The 23,217-nt window shown below is 36.1% G+C and overlaps 1 protein-coding gene across 2 annotated transcripts in view; it reads left to right on the top strand.

Moving 5' to 3' along the window:
• Nucleotides 1-23,217, top strand: part of L3MBTL4 (L3MBTL4, histone methyl-lysine binding protein) — a 433,421-nt gene that overhangs the window by 121,079 nt on the left and 289,125 nt on the right. For both annotated transcript variants that reach the window (XM_021707570.1, XM_021707564.1), the window contains 5 exons: nucleotides 15,657-15,761; nucleotides 16,812-16,947; nucleotides 18,489-18,580; nucleotides 20,226-20,380; nucleotides 21,694-21,770. In XM_021707570.1, coding sequence (XP_021563245.1) covers nucleotides 15,657-15,761; nucleotides 16,812-16,947; nucleotides 18,489-18,580; nucleotides 20,226-20,380; nucleotides 21,694-21,770 — 565 coding nt within the window. The remainder of the gene's footprint in view (nucleotides 1-15,656; nucleotides 15,762-16,811; nucleotides 16,948-18,488; nucleotides 18,581-20,225; nucleotides 20,381-21,693; nucleotides 21,771-23,217) is intronic.

Here is a 23,217-nt window from a genome sequence, read left to right as displayed (position 1 = left end):
CATGCCTTGTTGCCTGGCCATGATGAAAAGCTGTAGTGAACTGCTGTGTTCTGCTTGTTGAAGTCTCCTAGGTATTACTTGAACACTGGCATGACTAATGACAGATCACCTTGAAGGATAGACATGTGGCTCTTAATCATTTTGGGGTCTTAGAAGCTTTGAATAGCTAATGAAAGCTATTGATAATATCTTTAGACAAATGCATACAGGGGGAAGACCCCAAAAAACCTGGAATTATTTTTTGGAGGGTGGGTCCTTTGTAGTATAGGCTTTCCCCGCTGGGTGAGCGTTCTAGGAACCCATTGACATCAGTGTACCAGCCAACATTGTTAGGAGAGGCTGTGGTTGGTCAACTTCAGTACTTTTTTTTGAGATTCATTCACTGTTTGCCCATTTCATGCTGGATGATTTACGAGCCTGCCTACCCATACCTTGCTGAGTGTTCAGCAGTTTTTAACCAAGAATGGCATGACCCTTGTGCCCCACCCTCTGTATTCACTCAATCTCGTCCAAGCAACTTTTTCTTTTTGTTTCCTTGGATGTAAAAAGTCCTCAAAGGGAAATGTTTTGCCAATGTGAAAGAAGAGAAGCAAAAAACAGCAGAAGCACTACAAGGCATTAAAATTGACGAATTCAAAAACCGTTTTGAGCAGCGAAAGAAGTGGTTTTTTTTTTTTGAGTTGGAGTCTTACTCTGTCACCCAGACTAGAGTGCAGTGGCCGCTCGCGGCCACCGCAGCCTTGCCTGCTGGGCTCCAGCGATCCTTCCGCCTCAGCCTTCCACATAGCTGGAACTACAGGTGCGCGCTACCACGCCCGGCTAATTTTTTGATTTATTGTAGAGATGAGGTCTCGCCTGCCCAGGCGGGTCTCGAGCCAGTGGGCTCGGGCAATCCACTCACCTCAGCTTCCCAAAGGCGCAGGATTACAGGCGGAGCCACTGAGCCTGGCTGAAAGAAGTGTTTCAATAGGTGTATTGCATACTTTGAAGGTGACTGAAATTTAAATATACAAGAATAGATACACAATTTTTAATAAATAAATTCCGGGTTTTTTTTGTGTCTCCCTTCATATATCCTTTTGCAAACAAAATTCTATATAAATTTTAGGAGGTTTCTAGAATCTCTGAAGACATGAAAAATGTTCATGAAAAATCACATGAGAATCACATGAAAATAACAAGAAAGTAGTTTCTAAAGTGAATGCTTAAAAATACACAGTCAGCCCTCCTTCACTGCCATCTCCACTCCCACACCACCACTAGAAACAGCTACATTAAGGTGTAGTTTGAGCAAGAATAGGAAAAAAAAAAGTGTATGTATCTCTGTGTATGTGTTGTGGTGTGTGTGTGTAGTGCATATGTATGTATTTTAAGTTCTCCATTCTCTTTGTGGTAAAACAAGAGAGAAAGCGAGAAGAGAGTCTTCCATTTTTGATAAATGCCACTCTTAGCTCAGGTGAAAATTATAAAGCTTCTTGAGGAAAAAGCAAGGAAACCTTTTCATAATCGTTTATAGTCTTCCAGTAACTTGCAGTGAGTAGACTTTTATGATGAAAAGATTTCCTGCATGATTCCTGGAAGAATGTGGGAGCTGTAATAATGCACCAGCAAGTTGGAAGGGGAACGTACGTGCAGTGTGTGGTTGTTTGTGGGCTTCCCATGAAATCTTAGAAGGTATTGGCAGGTATTGCTAACTTTATAAAAATGAATATTATCACATTATGGAGAATTTGAGAATTTATTTCAAGCTTGAAACCTGCATGTCAGCTTAAAATTTCCTGCCTCCCTCCTCGTCCTCTGCCTCCAGCCAGTCGTCAGAATCCGGCCCCTTCTCTACATTCCCATCTCCTGCTTACATTGGTCGAGATCTTCGTTATCACTTGTCAAAGCTGCTGCAGCATTCTGGAATGCAATATACATTTTTAGTTAAGTGCAAAGGCCAGGATTTGAATTTGACTTCGAGGTTTTGTACTGACTCGTGTGCAGATGGAGTGATTTGTGAACAACTCAGCCTCCATTTCCTCATATGTGAAATGACGATTGTAGTAGTTTCAATACAATAGTTTTAAGGCTTACGTAAGCTGAATTAGACATTTTCATGGTACACGGCAGATTCTCAGTTATAAGTAGAAATGTAAAGCCTCCTTAACCACCTTCTGCTTTGAGTCTTACTACCTTTCTAATTAATTTTCTCTATGCTGCTACCACAAAGATCTTTCCAAATGCAAAAATGGTTCTTTCTCCCTATTGCTTAAAAGCTTTTGCTGGTGCTTTATTAGTTAAGAATAAAGTAAAAGTTCCTTAGCAAGACATATGAGGTGGGGTCCAAACAAAACCAGAATTGATTTATAAAAAATTGTTTATTTATTATTACATGTTTAAACTTCAGGGTCCTTCAAAGTACTCTCCTTTTGACGCAATGCACCTAGTCAGACTCTTTCTCCGCTGCTCATAACAGTTTTTGAACCTGTCAATTTTGATGTCTTTTAGTGCTCCTGCCATTTTTGTTCTTGTTGTTTGTTTCACCTCTTCCGCAACGGCAAGATGTTTCCCTTTGAGGGCTTTTTATTTTCACTTGGGGAAACAAAGAAAAGTCGCTGGGGATAAGATTGGATAACTAGGGAGGGTGGAGCACAGAACAGGGGAATGCTGTATTTGGTCAAAAACTGCTGAGCACTCAGTGCAGTGTGCGCAGGTGCATCATCATGGTGGAAGAATGAGTCACCTGCTTGTCACAACTCAGGGTGTTTCTTCAGCAAATAGTAGCACAATATTCTCAAAGCTTCCAGATAAAAACTTTGACTATTTGATCCAGAAGAACAAAGTCTGAGTGTACTATAAGGGGTTCACCCTCCAAAAACAAAAAAAAGATAATTCCAGGATTTTGGGGTCCCCCCTTGCACAAAGCTTCTCAAGGCTTGTGTTTTGCCTAATCACTTAGCATTACTATCACCTGATTATTTGTGTTGATTTTTTAAAAAATTACTATATTATTTAAAAATTTTAACAAGGCAGAAGAGTAGAAAAATAACATGCTTTCTCTCTGTCAGTTCCTCTCTCTAGGTGAGCCACTCAAAATAATTTTATGTGAATCCTTCTAGATCTGTATATATGAAGTTATATAGTGATATAAATAATGTTGATGCAAATATCTGTTTGATTTTTTGATAATAATGAAAACACACTGTGTGTTCCTTTATATTTATTATGACCGTTGTGCTGCCTCAGCAGTTCCAGATCTTTCTTGTGTTTTTCATAGCTGCATTATACTCCATTGCCGTGTCTATTTTCTCTCCATTTAAAATTATTCTTGTATGTCATGTGGTGGGAATCGAATTCAGTTGGTCTCCCCAAATTGATAGTCATGTGTTCTGATGCCGTCCATCTTTGCTCTGCAATCTACATTGCCACCTTTATTGTATATTAAATCCCCACCTCTGGGGGTTGTTTTTTAGACTCGCTATGGCACTGTTTTCAACCTTTGGCATCTGGGGATCATTTAATGGCCATAAAGTACATTCTTAACCACCAATTTTAGGTATTTTTAAAACTCATTTTAATTTTAATTGTGGAATAAAATTTTTAAATTATGAAGTCTTTTTAATTAGCAAGGGCAATGGTGTGGCTTGTAACCTTTCATAATGTTCTAGTATAGTGATTCCTCGCCCATACACGAAAGCCAGACACACTTACACTGTGGCCTTGGAGATATCATCTGTAAAATGTGCATAATAGCACTACATAGCGTTTTTACAATGATTGAATGTGTTGATATTTGTAAAGTGCTTATACCAGCATCTGACCCAGTGTTAAAAGGCATCCATATGTTACTTGAAGATAAAGGGTAGCTTTAGCTATGTAAGTGTCCCTTCTCATTCCTCATTCTTCATTCCTGCTACTGAGAAAACTGTATGTAACCATAATAGGGTGTTAGCTATGACAGCAGGTTTTTAGTGGCTCTTCATGTAGCTCTGGATCATCCTGGATATTCACATCAAACATAAACCCAGATTCCTTTTGCTTCATCTGATGCTGAGTTGACGAGAATATTGTGTTCAAATCCTAACAGGTCGATTCTTTCTACTTTAGAGATGAATAGCATTCCTAACTTTCTCTTTGGTGGTATTTGTCCCAGGAAAATATTTTTTATGCTCTCTTCTGCAGCATATGAATTATTTTTTACATTGCTGATAACATGACTGATATTTTTTCTACTAAGTGAAGAAAATTATTAGGTTTTGACAAAAAGTTAAATTCTCTGTGGTCAAGTTTGTTTATATCACAGTTTGCCTTCATAAGACTTTCTGATATCTCACCCTTCACATTTAAAATTGTGACATTTCAGCCCTGGAGATGTGCAATGGAACCATTTAAGATGTGAAAGATGTTGCTGAGATAAACCATTTGGGCAGGCTACTGAGCTCATGGCAAAGGTCTTTGTATTGTGAGACATTTTGTTTTTGCTATCTGCATATAACACTCCTATGAACATCTTTCCCTTTCACAGTTATCATGTGAAAATTTGCAAATCTGAGGCCTGTGGTCCTGCCCAATTCTTTGCACAGCATGCTAAAAATGTGTGCCTTAGTGGCTGTGATTTAATTGCATGCCCAATTTTCCCCATTTCTTTCAATGTTGAATTAAGATCTGGAAAGTATTCCTGACTGCCAACTTGTGCCTGTGAATAAAATAGAATGCCTACCGGCATTCAGACAGAATCTTACACTCTTCTGTCACACATTGCTAGCTGACACTTTGTACTGATGGCCACCCACCTTTCTCGGTCTACAGTGGCTCCCAAAATCATTATTACAAAGCATCATCTCTCTGATCTTGTAATGGGTCTTTTAGTGATAGAGTAAAATGTCCAGAGCTTCTCACATACTTCTACCGGGTTTTTGAGAGCTGTCTATGATGCACATTTGTCACTTTGTTGATCCATAGAGTAAAGATCTGCTGGAATACACATGTAATAATGATTGCTTTGCCGGGCTCGGTGGCTGAGCCTGTAATCCCGCGCCTTTGGGAGGCTGAGGTGAGTGGATTGCCTGAGCCCGCGGGTTCGAGACCTGCCTGGGCAGAGAGACCTCATCTCTACAATAAATAAAAAAAAAAAAAAATCAGCCGGGCGTGGTAGCGCATGCCTGTCATTCCGGCTACTCAGAAGGCTGAGGCGGAAGGATCGCTGGAGCCCAGCAGGTCGAGGCTGCGGTGGCCGGGAGCAGCCACTGCACTCCAGTCTGGGCGACAGAGTGAGACTCCAACTCAAAAAAAAAAAAAAAGATTGCTTTTACATATTTTATTCATAAAAGAATGTTGACAGGGGCTTGTCTGCAGTTTTTCTAGGCATGATGTCTCCTTCCATGCTATGACTCATTTTGCAAGCATTGTAAATAATAATATATAATTTGTACTTGTTTTTGCCAAAAGGTATATACCTTTGAAATAATGCTTCTTCTCCATTGTTAGTGACAAAATAAATCAATAGAAAATATTATTTTATGTCTGTCTGGGAAAAGAAAGTGACAAAGCAAAACTTCTAAACTTCTGTCCCCAAGAGTATAGACACTTCTTTGGAAATGTCCTTGAGGACTTTCAGGGCCTTGAGCCAGGTTTTGTTTTGCCTGTTTTGTTGTAGAACACACAGTTGGCAGGCTTCCACAAGACTTGGGCCTTATTTATGATCTGCTACAAAACTGTATGACCTTGAAGAAGCTTCTTCACCTTTCTAGGCTTGAGTTTATTTGTCTGTAAATGTTTTTTTCAAGTTTCTGAACCTTATAATATTTTATGACTGAATGTAATAGGCCTTTTGTTTGCTTTAAGTGGGCGATTCTAATTCTCTTTTCTCATCATAAAATATTATTTTATAAGCACAGCTATCAAGTATGTTCATAAAACATAAGATTTTTAGAAAGGAAAAATTAAAAAAAAATCTGTCATGTCATGAATAAATCATTGAACAAGAGAGACTGATGAAAGGCAGTGATATTTCTCACTAAATGTTGCCTTTCAGATTGCTAAAGTGAACGTTTTATTTTTTATTTGAAACCCTCCAAGGAATGCTGAGTCTGTTCTAGTCATATAGTGTTACTTGCAGCATCATAGAAAGCTCCCAAATGTTCAATTGAGGAATCATTTTGAAATACTGACAAGAATAGCTTTGATCATAGCTCCTGGTTGAGAATTATTTTCAGTATCTTGAATTTATCATTTATATGTGATAAGAAGGTATAGTTTGCTCAATATAATGTGGTTTTATTTCCATCCCCAATTTTAAGTCTTTTGTTTTTGTTAAAATATGAAAAATGTTCTTTCAGTTTCTACAGCTTCTTAAATGTTTTTCAACATTATTAATATACTTTCTCCATGATCTGTCCTTTTCCTTTGCATTTTGTCAGCATTGTGTGCCTGTGTATATGTCTGTGGTGCTTTTGAAGTTAACTGAGAAATTTCAAAGCAATGAACAGGAGGTAGTCACACAAAACTTGTTACATGCAATCTGCTGGGAAACAGAGTAGATGTGAGAAGAAGACTGGGAGAGTTAAACACACACATGACATTTATTTTTATAGAAATAAAATATTCCTGAGAAATCATTCATTTTTGCCATTTCATTTTTGGGTTTTGTCATCTTTTAAGTTTTTCCTTAGAAGCTTCTAAAATGATCTATGACTGTAAGAAAGGTTTTAACAACATTTTACGAGCCAATTCATAAGGTGTAAAATGATTTCATGTTTTTGTAAAAAGGCATACATCCAAGCCTAGAAGAAGGTTAAATAAACTGTGGCACCTACATACAGTGGAGTACAATGCGCCTATAAAAAAGAATGTGGGCAGTCTCTATGAACTGACACAGAGTGGTTTCCAGGAGACATTAAGTGCAAAAAGCCATGTGCAAAAGAGCAAGTATAGAAAGAAGGGAAAATAAGAAAAACATGCATATAACTGCTTATCTTTACAAAAAAGAAAATTGGGAAGGATAAACCAGAAAACAGTAAGGATGGTTATCTATAAGAGATGGTGGTGAGGGTGGAGGGGGCTCGGGGGATTGCATAGGGGAGGAAGAGATACCTCTTTAAGTAACTTTTGTTAGTTTTAACTTTTGGAAGCATGTTAGTATTCTACACATTAAAAAATAAATCATTAAGAATTGAAAGCAAATAGAAGCAAATGAACTCAATTGCATTTCAAATGAATGTTGTATCTACCCTGAAAAGAGATAGTAATAGAATAAATCCAAGTAGTTTATGAACACAGTTTTAAACTATATACCCCATTCTTGGATGGCAGAGGGAGGAGGAAAAATTAGCATTTCACCTAGCCAGAGGCACATCTTCTCCCCTGGAATAGGTGGTTAGGCCATTGTGCTTTTTACAGATCAACTCTTTGCCTGAGACAACAGAGAGCTGCTCCCGATAAACAAGAATCAAGTGAATACCTGTTTACATTGGCAGCAGCCAGCTTTTATGCGCCTGTTCGCCTGGAGGTTGAATGACACAACACAATAGAAAATCTACTGATACCAGTGCAAACCATTGAGGAAGAAGATAAGCTTCCTGACACCCGTCCCTACTACTCTCCTAACTGACAGGAGGCAGTGAGCCAACCAACCACCAGTACATTGCTACCAAAACTAGCCCTTGGGACCGCAAACATGCAAAGGCTAGCTATATAGCCAAGGAGCTTTTACAGACTTGTGATCACTGAAAGGACCAGAACCAAAGCCAAAGGACCCTACACAATGTATATTATGGACACTTCGTCATGGGGAAAATTACATTTAAAAGAAAGCAAATTCAAAAAAATAAGAAAGAGAGATAGTTCATCCAGATGAGAAAAAACCCAAGAAACTACTCTGAAAGTATGAACAGAGTATTTTCCTAAGAGCAGTGAGAGAGAAGCACTGAATCACATGTAAAGGAAATGATACCAAACTAACAGTGGACCTCTCTGCAGAAACCCTACAAGCTAGAAGATAATACTGGGGCCTATTTTCAAACTTCTTAAAGAAAAAAAGATGCTAGCTATGAATTTAATGCCAAACTAAGCTTTATTGGTGAAGGAAAATTAAATCTTTCCTCAACAAATAAATACTAAGGGTTTTGCCACCTTTAGACTGGCCCTACAAGAGATGCTCAAAGGAGTCCTAAACACAGAAACAATATACACCATCGTAGAAGACTACATAAGTACAAAGCTCACAGATCCTATAAAGCAACTACACATTTGAAACCCCAGGGAAGCTAGCTAAAAACACCATGCCAGGAAAAAAACCTCACACATCAATAGTAACCTTGAATGTAAACTGCCTAAATGTTCTACTTAAAAGATACAGAGTGGTCAACTGGATTTAAAAAAAAAAAAGACCCAACCATCTGCTGCCTACAAAAGACCCACCTGCTGTCCAAAGACAACTACAGACTTAATGTAAATGGGTGAAAAAAGATATATCATACATATGGAAAACAAAAGTGAGCAGAAGTAGCCAGCCTCATAGCCATGTCAGATAACATAGACTTTAAATAACACAAACTTTAAACCCACTGCAGTAGAAGCAAACAAACAAACAAAAAAACCTGCAGAGACTATATGTAATGATAAAGTGTTCAGTACAACAAGAACTATCCTAAATATATATGCACCCAACACTGGAGCATCCAAACTCATGAAGCACATACTACTTGACCCCCAAAAAGCATATTGATAGCAATAAGATAATAGTGGGGGACTTCAACATCCCAATGACATCACTCGACACATCATTGGAGCAAAAAATCAACAAAGAAACTCTGGACTTAAACTGGACTGTAGTCCAAATGGGCATCTACAGAACATTCCACTCAATAGTTACAGAATATATATTCTTATCATGTTTGCATGAAACATTTTCCAGAATTGACCATATGCTTGGTCATAAAGCATGTTTCAATAAATTAAAAAAAAAATCAAATTACACTAAGCATCTTCCAATACCAAGAGGAACTTCCAATACCAAGAGGAACTCCTACACAACTACATGGAAATTGAGCAACTTGCTTCTGAATAACCCTTGAATAAACAATTAAATTAAGTCAGAAATTTTTAAAAAGTACTGAAAGAAATGAAAATGCAGATAAAACAAACCAAAGCCCTTGGGGCACAGCCAAAACAGTGCTAAGAGGAAAGTTTATAGCATTAAATACCTATATCATAAGAACAATCTAAAACCAAAGCTAGGAGAAGAAAAGAAATAAAAAAGATCAGAGCATAACATAAATGTGATTGAGACCAAAAAATGATACAGAAGGTCAGTGAGTCAAAAAGTTTTGTTCTTCAAAAGGATAAGCAAAATTGACAAACTAGCTATACTAACCAATAAAGAGGAAGAAGACTCAAATAAGTACAATCAGAAATGATAGAGACGACATTACAGCTGTTGCCACAGAAATATAAAAGATCATCAGAGACTACTATGAACTCCTCTATGACCAGAAACTGGCAAATCTGGAGGAAGTGGATAAATTCCTGGAATCGAACAACCTCTCAAGACTGGAGCAAAAGTAAATAGGAATGTTGAATAGATTAATAACAGACAATGTAATTGAACCAGTAATACTTTTTTTTTTTTTTTAACAAAAAATGTCCAGGTCTAGATGGATTCACAGCCAAATTTTGCCACATGTACAAAGAAGAGCTAGTACCAATTTTACTGAAACTATTCCAACAAATTGAGGAGGAGAGTTTCCTCCCTAACTCATTCTATTAAACCAGTATCACCTTGATACCAAAAATCAGACAACACCACAAAAAAAGAAAAGAAAAGAAAACTACAGGCCAGTATCTCTGATGAACATAGAAGCAAAAATCTTCAACAAAATACTAGCAAACTGAATTCAACAGCTCATCAAAAAGATAATTCATCACAATCAAGTGAGTTTCATTCTAGGGATGCAAGGATGGTTCAATATCCTCAAATCAACACTTGCAATCCACCACATAAATAGAATTTAAAACAAAGCCATATGATCATCTCAATAGAAATGACATTTGATAAAATCCAACATCCCTTAATTAGAAAAACTCAACATATTAGGAATTGAAGGAAAAGAAATCTTGAAATAATAAGAGCCATATATGACAAACCCATAGCCAACATCATACTTAATGGGGAAAAGTTGAAAACATTCCTCTCAAGAACTGGAACAAGATAAGGATTTCCACTCTCACCACTTCTATTCTAATATAGTATTGGAAATCATAGCCAGAGCAATTAGGCAAGATTAATAAACGGCATCCAAATCAGCAATTTGCTCCCCGATGACATGATTGTATACTTAGAAAACCCTAATGACTTCTTCAAGAGCCTCCTGGAGAAGATAAATGACTTAAGTAAGGTTTCAGGATGCAAAATTAAAGTATAAAAATTAGTAGCATTTCTATACACCTGAAATACTCAACCCTAGAACCAAATCAACAGCTCAATCTCATTTATAATAGCCCCCCCAAAACCCATTAAAATAAAAAATTTTTAGGATTACATTTAACCAAGGAAGTGAAAGCTTTTCACAGGAGAACCGTGAAACATTGATAAAAGAAATGGTAGATGATACAACCAAATGGAAGAACATCCCATGCTCATAGACAGGATGACTCAATATCATTACAATGACCATACTGCCCAAAGCAATCTACAGATTCAGTGCAATCCCTATCAAAATGCCAATATCATTTTTCACAAAACTAGAAAAATAAAAACACCGAAGTTTATATTTGGAAACTAAATAAGATCCCAAGTAGCCAAAGCAATCCTAGGTAAAAGGAGCAAATATGGAGGCATTGCACTGCCTAACTTCAAATTATTCTACAAGGTTATAATAACTCAAACATTGTGGTGGAATAGAGAATTCAGAAATAAGGCCACATACCTGCAATCAACTAATCTTTGTCAAAGCTGACAAAAATAAACAACAGGGGAGGGCACTGTATTCAATAAATGTTGCTGGGAAAATTAGTTAGCCATGTGCAGGAGAATGAAACTAGAATCCTACTTCTCGTCATATATAAAAATTAGCTCAAGATGGATTGACGTCTTAAATGTAAGACCTGAAACTATAAAAATCCTGTAAGAAAAGCTAGGGAAAACTTCTCTGGACATTGACCTAGGCAAAGAATTTATGATGAAGACCCCAAAAGGAAATGTGACAAAAACTAAAATAGACACATCGTATTTAATTAAACTAAAGAGCTTCTGCACAGCAAAATAAATAATCAACAAATGGAACAGAAAACCTAAAGAATGGGAGAAAATATTTGCATATTGTGTCTCAGACAAAGGACTAATGTCCAGAATCAATGAAGAACTCAAATAACTCAACGTAAAAACAAAGAATTCCTTCCAGAAATGGGCAAAAGACATGAATAGACATGAATAGACACTTCTCAAAAGAAGACATACAAGTGGCCAAGAAAAAAAAAATGCTCAAAATCACTAATCATCCAATAACTAAAATTTAAAACCTCAGTGAACTATTATCTCACACCAGTGAGAATGGCTGTGTATTAAAAAGTCAAAGAACAAGAGATGTTGGTGTGGATGTGGAGAAAAGAGAGCGCTTATGCGCTGTTGTTGGGAATGTAAACTAGTTCAATCCCTATGATAAACAATATTGAGATTTCTTATATAACTATAATTAGAACTACCATTTGACCCAGCATTCCCACTACTTGTTATGTACCCAAAGAAAAAGAAATCATTATGAAAAAAAGAAAGAAAGAAAGAAACTTGTATTCCTATGTTCATCATAGCTCTGTTCACGATAGCAAAGTCATGGTACCCTTCCAAGTCTGACTGGAGAGAGCTTCCTAAATGAACTGACTCAGAAGCAGAAACCAAACACCACATCTTCTCACTTAAATGTCAGAGTTAAGTGACCTGTGTAACAAATATGCACTTGTATTCCCTGAATCTAAAAACAACAACAACAAAATTTTAAAGAGCCATAAAAAACCAGCTGGAACTATTTTTAATAAGTTTGCTTATTATTAAGGCGGTGTAAGTAAAACAGTTCTGAAGGTATAAGAAATATACTGTAGGGTTTAGTAAATGAGTGAATGTGTTGTCTTCGTTAGAGGAGAAATACAAAATGGGTTGAGGAAGGCAGAACAAGCCTTGTGGTTTGGTATTAGTATTAGACTTATCTGTCTCAGTTAAGATGTATCAAATATGCATATATGTTTAGATGTGTATGTGCACATGTTTATTATGTATGCATATGTGTATTTTGTATGTAACTATTATAGTGAGGACATTGGACAGTGTTGTTACGGAGTGATCAAAGTTAGCATTGCTGATGAGGGACAGATGGGCATCAGGCTCCTCTGGGTGTGATACCCTGAGGAAGATACAGCATCACCCATGGAATGTCTGGCTAAGAAAGGTACAGCATCAGCCATGGAGTGTCTGGCAAATAACCTAAATCAAATTCTGCATAACCTAAATCAAATTCTGATGGAGCCTCAGACAAACCCCAAACAAGTGACGTTGTGGTTGAAAAATCAGGAGAAGAGAAAGCCTATATTCTTAGAAAATGTCAGTGGAATAAAAGACAAGATATGGGAAATGTTTAAATTAAGGGAGACTAAAGAGACTATTTTGCAGAAGTAGGCAGCTAGGAGAATGTTGTAAAGCACACTGTGGTATAAAGGGACAAAATTGGAAGATGAATGGATCAATGCTAGCAGAAGGCCAAATAGTAGAATAATATAAAAGTTGGAGTTAATAATAAATATTTGTTGGAATTCTCATGTGTTGAAGTATAGTAAAAATTATACTCTTGTTAAGTTGAACCCAGTATCTGTAATGTGATGATATAAAATTTCTTGTCGAGCTGTGTTTGCATCTGATTATACCATCAGCTCATGAATAAGAACGCTATAGGGCAACCCCTTCGGGTCCCCTCCCACTGTGGGAGCGTTTCTGTTCTCTCAATAAATCCTGTTTCAACACAAAACAAAACAAAAAAAGAATGCTATAATCCCTACTTCTTCTCATCCAATAAAAAGTTGAAATAGTTTATTGGTGGTCACTTAGAAATATTATTATAAAGAATATAAGTAAACACATAATTGGTTAATGTCAGGATCTGAGTGTATATATCATATTAAAAACTCCATATTTGATCACCCGATGAAAAGTGCTACTGGTACAAAATTATTGAGAAGTAATCTAGTTTGAAACTAAGTGGGAGTTTCGTGACTTGAATAGTTATTCAGTGCTAATACTTCTCAGACTGATTACACGAATATTATAGTTGGGATAAGACTGGTAATAGAGGCCCATGTAATAGACATCTTTATGTAGTTAGGGTAAGAGCACGCTTTATAGGTGTCAGTTAAGTCATAATAATGGGTAGAATTAGAATAATTAGTGAGGTCTGGATGAAATAAGAGGATGTATTTATTACTTGGAGTTGTATCAAATTTTTGACTCCTCAGGCCAATAAAGTACTTCTAGCCTTTAAGAGTTGAGAGACCCATACTGTTAAATATAGAGGCGTGCCTTAGCAGTTTGAACATATTTTCTCGGTAAATAAGAAGTTCTAAACTTCTGATATTAGATTCATAGTCTAACGCTTTGCTTAAATTATATTTATAATATATTAACGCTATGTTGACTTGGGATTTAGTGGCAGGAATAGAAGAGGTAAAAAGTATATTCACATTAAGGTAGTCTCTCATGTGAAGGAACATTTAATATTAATCTGACAAGTAGAGTTTTCCTTGTGTTATAATTAGCATGTAAAGGGAATAAATGATGTAACTAGTGCTAGTATATATTTACAATAAAAAATACTGTATAAATGTTAAACTTACAGAAGTTAGTAACTGAGCTCAGGTTATGTGAGAAAATTTTCTATACTTAGGGAATACAACTGCTCTTAGGGACAAATATTTAATATGTAGGGGTAAAGGACCCTCAAATGGTTCTGAGAAAATTATGTCCATATCCATATAATGTCTTTCTCTGTGTCTATTTCTGTATATACACAGACAAACATGAGAGAGAGAGAGAGAGAGAGAGAGAGAGAGAGAGAAACAAATGCTAAAGCAAAGCAAGTAAAATGTTAGCAATACATGAGTCCAAACAATGACTATGCCTATGTTCTCTGCACTGTTTTGTTCTTGCAGTTTTTGTTTGACATTATTTTCAAATGAATAACTTTTTAAAGAATACACCTCAGGTATTAAGGGTTATGAAATAGTAATATAATTAGTGATTAAAAAGCAGATTTAGACATAACAGATCTAGATGATAATAATCACTTTTCATTAGTGTAAGTTTATTTGCAATTAAGAATACATTAACTAGTAATGCTGAATCTGTTTAAAACTGTCCTCTCAAAATGAACGATAATTTGGCAAGGTGGTGGGAAACAATACCAGTACTAAAGACAATAATAATGAATAGGAACAGATGAGAGATTTTGTTGTGAAAAAGTTGCATTAACAACAGCAATAAACATTAAAAGGTACTCAGAAATAAATATAAGAAAATATTTTGTAAGTTTTATGTGAAAATTGAAAAAACACCTTTGACAAAAATGATTACATTAAATGGAGAGAGAACAGGTTTCTGAATTTAAAAAAAAGAAACAATATGGTGATGATTGCTGTCCAGATAGAAAGATACATTATAAGCAAATAAAACTGTGTGATATAGGCAAATAAGTTAATGAAAAAGGATAAAAGACCCAGAAAATATGTAAAAATATGTAAAAATCAGATGTAACAGAGCTAACTTTGCAGTTCAGTTTAAGTATGAAATATTAAAAAGTTATTGGATAATTTGTTTTACATATGAAAAATGTGTCCATACCTCACACCATAAAAAATTTCCAGTTATATTATAGACTTAAATATGAAGAAAAAATTTTCATCAACTTTCAAAAAATACCAGGAGAACATCCATGTAGCTTCAGAGTTAAGAAGGATTTCATAGGTGGGGATGTGCAGAGTATAGATAGTGTATCAGTGCCTTTCACTGTATTAGGATGAAAAGTTTATCTATGACAAAGTCATTGTCAACAAAGTGAAGAGACAAGTCACAGACAGAGAATAGGTAATCCACATAATCAACAAGGCATTGTCCAGAGTACAGAAGAGAAAAATGGGCAAAATTGAGTAAATAGGACATTCACAGGACTAAAGCTTCACAGATGAACTATTTCAAAGCATATTAAAATAATGAAACCATGTTTGAGGGCCAATTATATATAAGAGCAGAATTCTGTCTTTATCTGTATTACTAAGCTTTCAAAGTATAAAGTAAATTTTTTTAAAAAAGTCTTATTTTATTTCATCTTTTTGACAAACTATAATCATATATAATTATGGGGTTCAAGTGATGCTATGATATATGTATATAGTGTGCAGTGATTGAATCAAGCTAATTCACATATCCATTACCTTAAATACTTCTTCTGTCTTACTGCAACTTTGTATCCTTTGACCAACATTTCCTCATTCCCCCCACCCGGCCTCTGGTAACCACCATTCTATTCTCTATTTTTATGAGTTAGGTTGTTTTAAATGTCATATGTAAGTGACGCCATATGTCTTAAAATAAAATAGTGAGTAAATCGCAATGGCTAATGTTATATCATGAAATGTCATAGGATCAGTCCTTCCCAGAGCACGAGAATGGTTTTCAGATTGGAATGAGATTAGAAGGTGTTGATCCCCGGCATCCATCTGTATTCTGTGTGCTTTCTGTAGCTGAGGTAAGAGATGGTCTTATTGTCTTGGGCTAACTGCATAGTGACAGAAAGATAATTTTCTAGAGAATAACAAATTTGAGCGCTTTTAAATCATAAACAGGTGCCAGTGCATTATGGATTTATTTTAGTCAGTGATGGGTGAAACTGTGTTTCTTAATGAATTTTTTTCCTTCTCTGAAGATGAATTTTCTAATAAGCCTTTCATCAACTAGCCTTTACTCCTGATTTAATTGGTGAATAGTTTTCACCTGAGGTTTATAACAATCTGTGAATCCCACAATGTTGTTTTTACCTGTCAGCAGAGACATAATTATTCACATTTTAGCTGAACTAATGAGAAATGCGTATGAATATTATACGTATGAATTATATATTTATTAAAATATTTGCACTTTATGAAAATTTTATAGAGTGGAGAGCCATTGATGAAAGTAAATGGTTTATAAAATGTAATATTTACTAAACATTATTAAATCAATAAAAGATCTCTGGGTTTCTAATAGTGCTGAACATAGAAATCACATTCATTTACTTTACTGATTGATTATGGCTATTAAACTTGTACTGCTTGTCTACAGGATGTATTTCTCAGACTGTTTTATTATTCCCTTTGTTGCATATTCTAGATGCATATGTTAGAGTTGAAATAAGCCCATAACCATTTTAGTTTTGCATTGTACTTTAGCTTATACTGTCTTGGAATATGAATCCAAGCCAGACAGCAGGAGATAGGTTTACAAAAGGAATATTTGACAGGTATTGAATTAATACATAAGCTCATCAGATAATGATTATATAAGTTGACCTCAGATTCCTAGGTTGGGTAAAGGGGTAATTTTTTGTTGAAGGCTCTACATGCCTATACGACAGTGTCTATTTTATCCCCATTTTGTCTTAATCAGATGTCAAATTTGTTCTTTAATGAGAACATCTGGGTGGAAGGACTGGCTTTTATATGTTGATGGTACTGACAAAATATAGGAATATTTCATGAATTTTGTGTCTACTTCAAATATATGATACTTAATGATTGCAACCTTCTCGTTTTTGCAGGTGTGTGGTTACCGTCTAAGACTTCATTTTGATGGCTATTTAAGTTGCTATGATTTTTGGACCAATGCTGGTTCCCCTGACATTCATCCAGTAGGATGGTGTGAAAAGACCAAACATGAACTGCACATCCCTAAGGGTAAGCCAGGATACATTTACCAACTGGAAAGAGAATCAATTGTATTTTAGTTTTATTTTAACAACATTTCATGAAATACTAATATGAGAGCCTGGTGTGAATTGTTTTCCAAAATGAAATTTGATCCATAAAGAGTAGTAAGACTATAATAATACTATTCTTAGAAGTAAATATATTTAAAAGAAAAGCATCATTGACTGTTTAGGTCAAATATTCTGGTAAGTTGCCTAAGGCAGAAATAAGATATTAAGTATTTTATTTTATATAAAGTTTATTAAACCTTAAAGAAAAAAAAAACCTGTTGTTTAAATTATGGTTGAAATGAATTACTTCCATCAATGATGCCACATGGTGAAGAAGCTTGATTCATTGCAAATAATTTGTTTCAAACTAAGGAGTCATGGAAAACATGGAACTATGACAAAAAATTTTCAAAATTTATTGTTTTAAATGGGAACGAAAAATCTCATCTTTTAAAAAATGTGCTAGATGAACCTAAGCCAGGTAGTTGTGACCGGTACCTTTTTTATTTGCTGTGTGCAAATGAGTGAGTATGTGATCAAGTGAGACACTAGTGGACAATCTTGTATACACAGTCTCCTGCTTGGGTGTTAGACGATTTGACAACTATGGCAACTTCTGGAGTCAGTATATAGTTATTTTATTCTTAGTAATCATCTCAGGGTATCCCTTGGGGTCTGCTGTGGCTGTTGGTAGAGTTTCTTGAGATTGCTGGATTTCAGAGAACCTGGTGACAGGCAGCAGCTTCCTTAATTCAGTAGGTATTTATGGAGCCCTTACTATGTGAAGAAACTTTGGGGGGTGGGACTCACAGCAAGTAAAACACACAATGCCTCTGTCTCCGTGGAGCTTTCATTTCTGAGGAGGAGAGGGTTAATAGAGCGTGATGAATCACGAAAGGCCTCTTTGAGGACATGATATCCCACGGAGACTTGGATGGAGAGAGAGAGAGGGAGGGAGGGAGGGAGGGAGGGAGGGAGGGGGACCATGTCATGCGGAGTAGCCCAGTGTGAGAGCATATGAATGGGAAGGTAAAGATAATGAGAAGCTTGTAAACATATGGACCAGAAAGCTGGAGCTCCCTAATGGTCTTCAGATTGGGAAAGAGTTTCTGTAGTTTCTCCCACATGCCTGACATCCTAGATTGCTGCTCCATGAGGACCTCGCATAGTCTCCGTGTCATGGCTTTCTCAGGAGTGGGTACACGTGCAGAAACTCTTGTCTTAGCCTGCTCATTCTGAAAAGCCTTGAGGTGAGACAAGACTCCCATCAAGCCACCAGGGAACTGATTCCATATCAGAAAATATTAAAATTTGTAGGGAATCACATGCATGATGCAAAGTCTCCATCAGTAGTTTTGAACTTAATATAGTAAACACATTGAAACAATTTGGAGATTTTAATTTAAATCTTAGGTGGTCTGCAAAGGATATTGAATGTATGGCAGAAGACTAATAATACATTTAACATGCATGTGGGTCTATCTTGCAGGTATTTTGAGTAATCTGTATCTTTTTTAGGTTATAGAAAAGATAAGTTTGTTTGGATGGATTACTTGAAAGCCTGCAAATTGCAAAATGCTCCCAAGAAATTATTCAGAAACAGAAATTCTGTAAGTATTTTCTTCCTCAGTATAAATCAAATTTTCCCCTAAACTTAAATTTCTTAAAATTCACTAGATGTTCTGTTGTATTCTTATCCTTTAATCATGGAAACTCTTAACTTTCTATGACTTTCTCACTTAATTTGCCACAGTTTCCTATGGGTATATCTTTTCTTTTCCTTCAAAAGTACTATTAAATACATTAGTTAGATGGTAAAAGTCGAAAACTTTATATTTAAGGCCTACTGAAATTAAAAATGTTCTTTAAAAGTCCTGTTTCCTTTTGCGTCCAGTGAGTTAGTCTTTTAAGCTTAGTTTTGGTGCTCTGAAATCATGAGATACTCCAGGCAGACTTGGATATACCCAGCCTAGATATATTTAAGCATAATGAAAATGAGAGTGAAGGGGTGTTCTGAGGATTTGGATCGAGCACGCACCTTATGCCACCTGTGTCCCCAGCAACCTAATGAACCTGCTGTAGAGAATGAGAATAAGTTGCGACCCAGGTTCCTCTTAGGCGTTCTTTGGACGGGACAGTTACACTGGCCCACTTGGGGGAGGGCAGGCACGTGTCAGGCGTCAGCACTGCTACCTGCTAGCAGTGTCACTGTGAAGGCTGAATTTATCAAGACTTCACTTTTGTGATCTTGAAGTCAACGTTATACAATCGTATGTGTTTTATAGATTTGCATCAAGAAAAGGGAGCTATTAAAATGTGAAATTGGGGACACTAATAAGGGGGCAAGAAAAAGGGAGGTTAGAGTTTAGAAACTACCTGTGGGGCTACCTATGTTCACTATCTGGGGAAGCCCCTGAGACCCAATCCCCACCACTGCAACAATATAACAAATATGCATGTGTACCCCCTGAATCTAAAATAAAAAAATTTTAAAAATGTGAAATTGCTTTAAAAATGGAATATGCTAAAGGAAAATAAAAATTAGTATAGATAAAAGAGAAGTAGAAAAAAACCCTCTTTTAATCCCCAGATACTGTGTGTGTACTCCCTAAATCCCAGCCAAGACTGGCTAATTATAGCTATATGAAGAGTGGGTTTTGGAATTGTTATGTTATTGTAAACTATCATTTATATTTTTATACTAAAAAAGTACAGATAGTAAAAAAAAAAAAGCATTTGCATTTTTAACTATAATTTTGTTCATGGACTTGTGCATGTGTTTCTTAAATATTGAGAAATCTCCCTTTCTTGATTCAGTAATCAAATTAAATGATAATTTGGTGCTATAGAGCACCTCTTTAGTACTGTTTTATACAGTGGTATTTGGAAACTATTTGAAAGCTAATGGGCAGCAGATAAAATTATTTGATACTACTGTATTCAGTGCATATCATATTTTAAAATTAATACAAATTATTTTAAGAATCAAAGGGGGTAAAAGTGAAGATGACAGGGAAAGAAAACATACCAGCACAATAAAAGAGAAAAGCAAAAAAAAGGAACTAGTCTCCTGGGTCATTGTTATGAAAATCAACTACTGAACAGTTGCTGGATAGTTTTCCTTTCCTGGCACTTCCTTCCTGTTGACCCCTGTAGACTTTGCTGATGCTAAACATCATAGAAGTTTTGACAGTAGTTCAGACCAATTTGGTGTCCTCTCTCTTTTTGCCTCTTCCCCTTCTGGTGCTGTGTTAGAATGGGCCAATACCTAAAGAATTTCAGGTTGGAATGAAGCTGGAGGCCATCGACAGGAAGAACCCTTCCTTGGTGTGTGTGGCGACCATAGCTGATATTGTTGAAGATCGCTTACTAGTGCACTTTGACAACTGGGATGACAGTTATGATTACTGGTGAGACACCAATGTGTGTTTTATTTTTGTGTGTTCATATGTTTGGTGTTAAGAATTTATTTTTATTCTATTACTGTCGTTGTTGTTTCTGTTCTACGTGAATTATTGAATTAAAGAGCCGAAGAAACTTTTTTCTCCATTGCTTAACGAGGCCTCACCTGAGATAATATGACCAGTTCAGGACACTTCACTGTATTCTGTATAGTTTTAAAGGGAAACATTTCTGTGAAGAAGAAGTTATGAACTTATAGTACTTGTTTTTTGTCTGAAAAATGTTAAACTAAGCCTGTCATATTTTTAAAAGGATAGATTCTGGGAGAATGGAAGTGAATTCTTTGAAAGCCTGTGGGGAACAGAGAAAATGTGTGCTACAAAGTCATTAAACTAACATTGCATGAGTTGAAAAGGTTTTCTGTCCTGAAATATGGAAGAGGTGATGGCAAAAATAATTTTTATAGCATTTCTTCACACATGTCCTGAATATCAACAAGTCCCTGCCTGAGGCATGCTGTTTTCACATGCATGATGGGGCCCTGTCTCCTTTGAACTAAGAAGCAAAGCAGAGAGCAATTATTGTTGTATGTGTCTCAGGTAAAAGATTCTGTTTTTTTTTTAAAAGGAAAGGGAGGAAAAGTGTAGCCATCTGAAGTGTGAGAGGACTGTCCTATTAAAATTTGGATGGTCCTATTAATATTTTCCCTTGCTACTATCAAGAAGTGGTAGAAGAGGGTTTTTGAAACATTCACTCTTTGGGGGTATCACTCAGTTCAGGGCCTTGTCAACCCTTCCTTTATTTTATACTTTACATTTCAGGAAGCTTATATAAAAGAGTAGTTTGGTCACACAGCTTACAAACACAGTACGAAAAATTACTTCTAATTCTATTCAGCTATGAAATACTATTTTCTGTGACATCTCCATCTCTTTTTTTTTTTCTTTTCTCTTCTGTTTTGAATTGGTGTCTCACTTTGTCATCTAGGCTAGAGTACAGTGGCATGATCATGGCTCACCTCAACCTTGACTTCCTGGGCTCAGGTTTTTCTCCTGCCTCAGCCTCCCCTGTAGGCACACACCTGACTATTATTTAATTTTTTGTAGAGACAAGGTCTTGCTATTTTGCCTAGGCTGGTCTTGAACTCCTGGGATCAAGCAATCTCCTGCCTCGGCTTTGCAAAGTGCTGGGATTACAGGCATGAGCCACAGCACCTGACCTTTCTGTGATATCTCTTGGTATCCAGAATGGCCATTTTGTTTGGATTTTTTTCTCTGTCATTGGGTAACGTAGGTTATAAATTAGAATCCTGTTTTTGCAGGTGTGATGTTAATAGTCCTTATGTCCAGCCAATTGGTTGGTGTCAGGAGAATGGAAGAACCCTGATAGCACCCCAAGGTGAGTGGACTGAGTTTTCTTTAAAGTCATCTCTGTGTGAGTGGCAATCCATATCTTGATTTTAATACTAGGTATATGATTAAAATACTGGGCAAGATTCTGTTGATCATCAATGATCTGAAATCTGAATGTCCTTCCTCATAATGAAGGTGGACTGTGTTCCTAAAGATGTATTAGTTAAACCCTAAAAAAAAAAATTGCTAAACTTTTTTATCCAACTTGAGAAGGATTGGCATTTAAATTTTCAGTTATATAATTTATCTTTGACTTAAGTTAATTTATTAATTGAATCATAAGATTATTAAATATAACTAACTTTGGAGTCAAATATAAAAATCTAAGAAGTGAGAATTAACAATGAGTTTCCAGACTTTCCAAATCTCTTCTGTTAAATCAACTCACTGGCTTGGCTAAACACTTAAATACAAGATTCTTTCTAGTTATTTATGTTTTTCTCATTACAGAAATATTAAAAAGTATTTAAATTCATGCTCTGTCAAATCTGTTTTTCAATTTAAAAATGAATTAGACATACAGGCAGTGTAATCTTAGTATTTTTAGCACAAATGTTCAAGGAGAAACTTCTTTTATTTCAATAAATAATGTACAGGAAGAAATGTAGAGTAATCTTTTTCCCTTAAAAGTTGGGTTTCTTAAATTTGGTAAAAAAAAAAAAATATATATATAAAGAACTAAAAACAACAAGTCAAACAAAACAAAAATTATAATAATAAAAAACATGTTTACTCTAGAAAGTTTCAATGAAATATATAACAACTCTGTTTCTGAATTTGAACATATAGACAGATTTATAATCATTTGTTCTATTTATCAATAAAATTGACTGAAACCAAACTTAGAATAATGCTCTTTAAGGTGAGGTGAAATGTTTGACAGCTCTTAGAATATATACTTTGAATTGGTGTGCCTGGAGATATGGAATACTGTCTTTCCCATGGTCCTCTGGTAAAATAACTTCTCCACTGCTTCCAGCCTGCTCTCGCTAGACTTCATGAATAGGCTCAGTGTTTAGGTCCATCACCCTTGTCTTTTGTGTCATGTAGTCTGGAAATATTCTGTGTAGCACATTAAGAATTAGATGTTCAGAATCTTGCATTGGCATCTCCTGTTCTAATGTCATAAAGATTTGTCACAGACTGGCCTTGGTGGCTCAAGCCTGTAATCCCAGAACTTTGGGGGGCTGAGGCAAGAGGATTGCCTGAGTTTGCGGGTTCACGAGCAGCCTGGGCAACATGGTGAGACCTTGACTCTACAATAAGTCATTAAAAAAAAAGTATAGCCGGGCTCGGTGGCTCAGCCTGTAATCCCGCGCCTTTGGGAGGCTGAGGTGAGTGGATTGCCTGAGCCCGTGGGTTCGAGACCCGCCTGGGCAGGCGAGACCTCATCTCTACAATAAATCAAAAAATTATCCGGGCATGGTAGCGCA

The sequence above is a fragment of the Carlito syrichta genome, unplaced genomic scaffold, assembly GCF_000164805.1.
Source record: "Carlito syrichta isolate Samal-C Ts95f unplaced genomic scaffold, Tarsius_syrichta-2.0.1 Scaffold47312, whole genome shotgun sequence".
NCBI lineage: Eukaryota > Metazoa > Chordata > Mammalia > Primates > Tarsiidae > Carlito > Carlito syrichta.
Note: the sequence above shows the minus strand (reverse complement) of the source record. Positions and strands in the feature narration are given on the sequence as shown.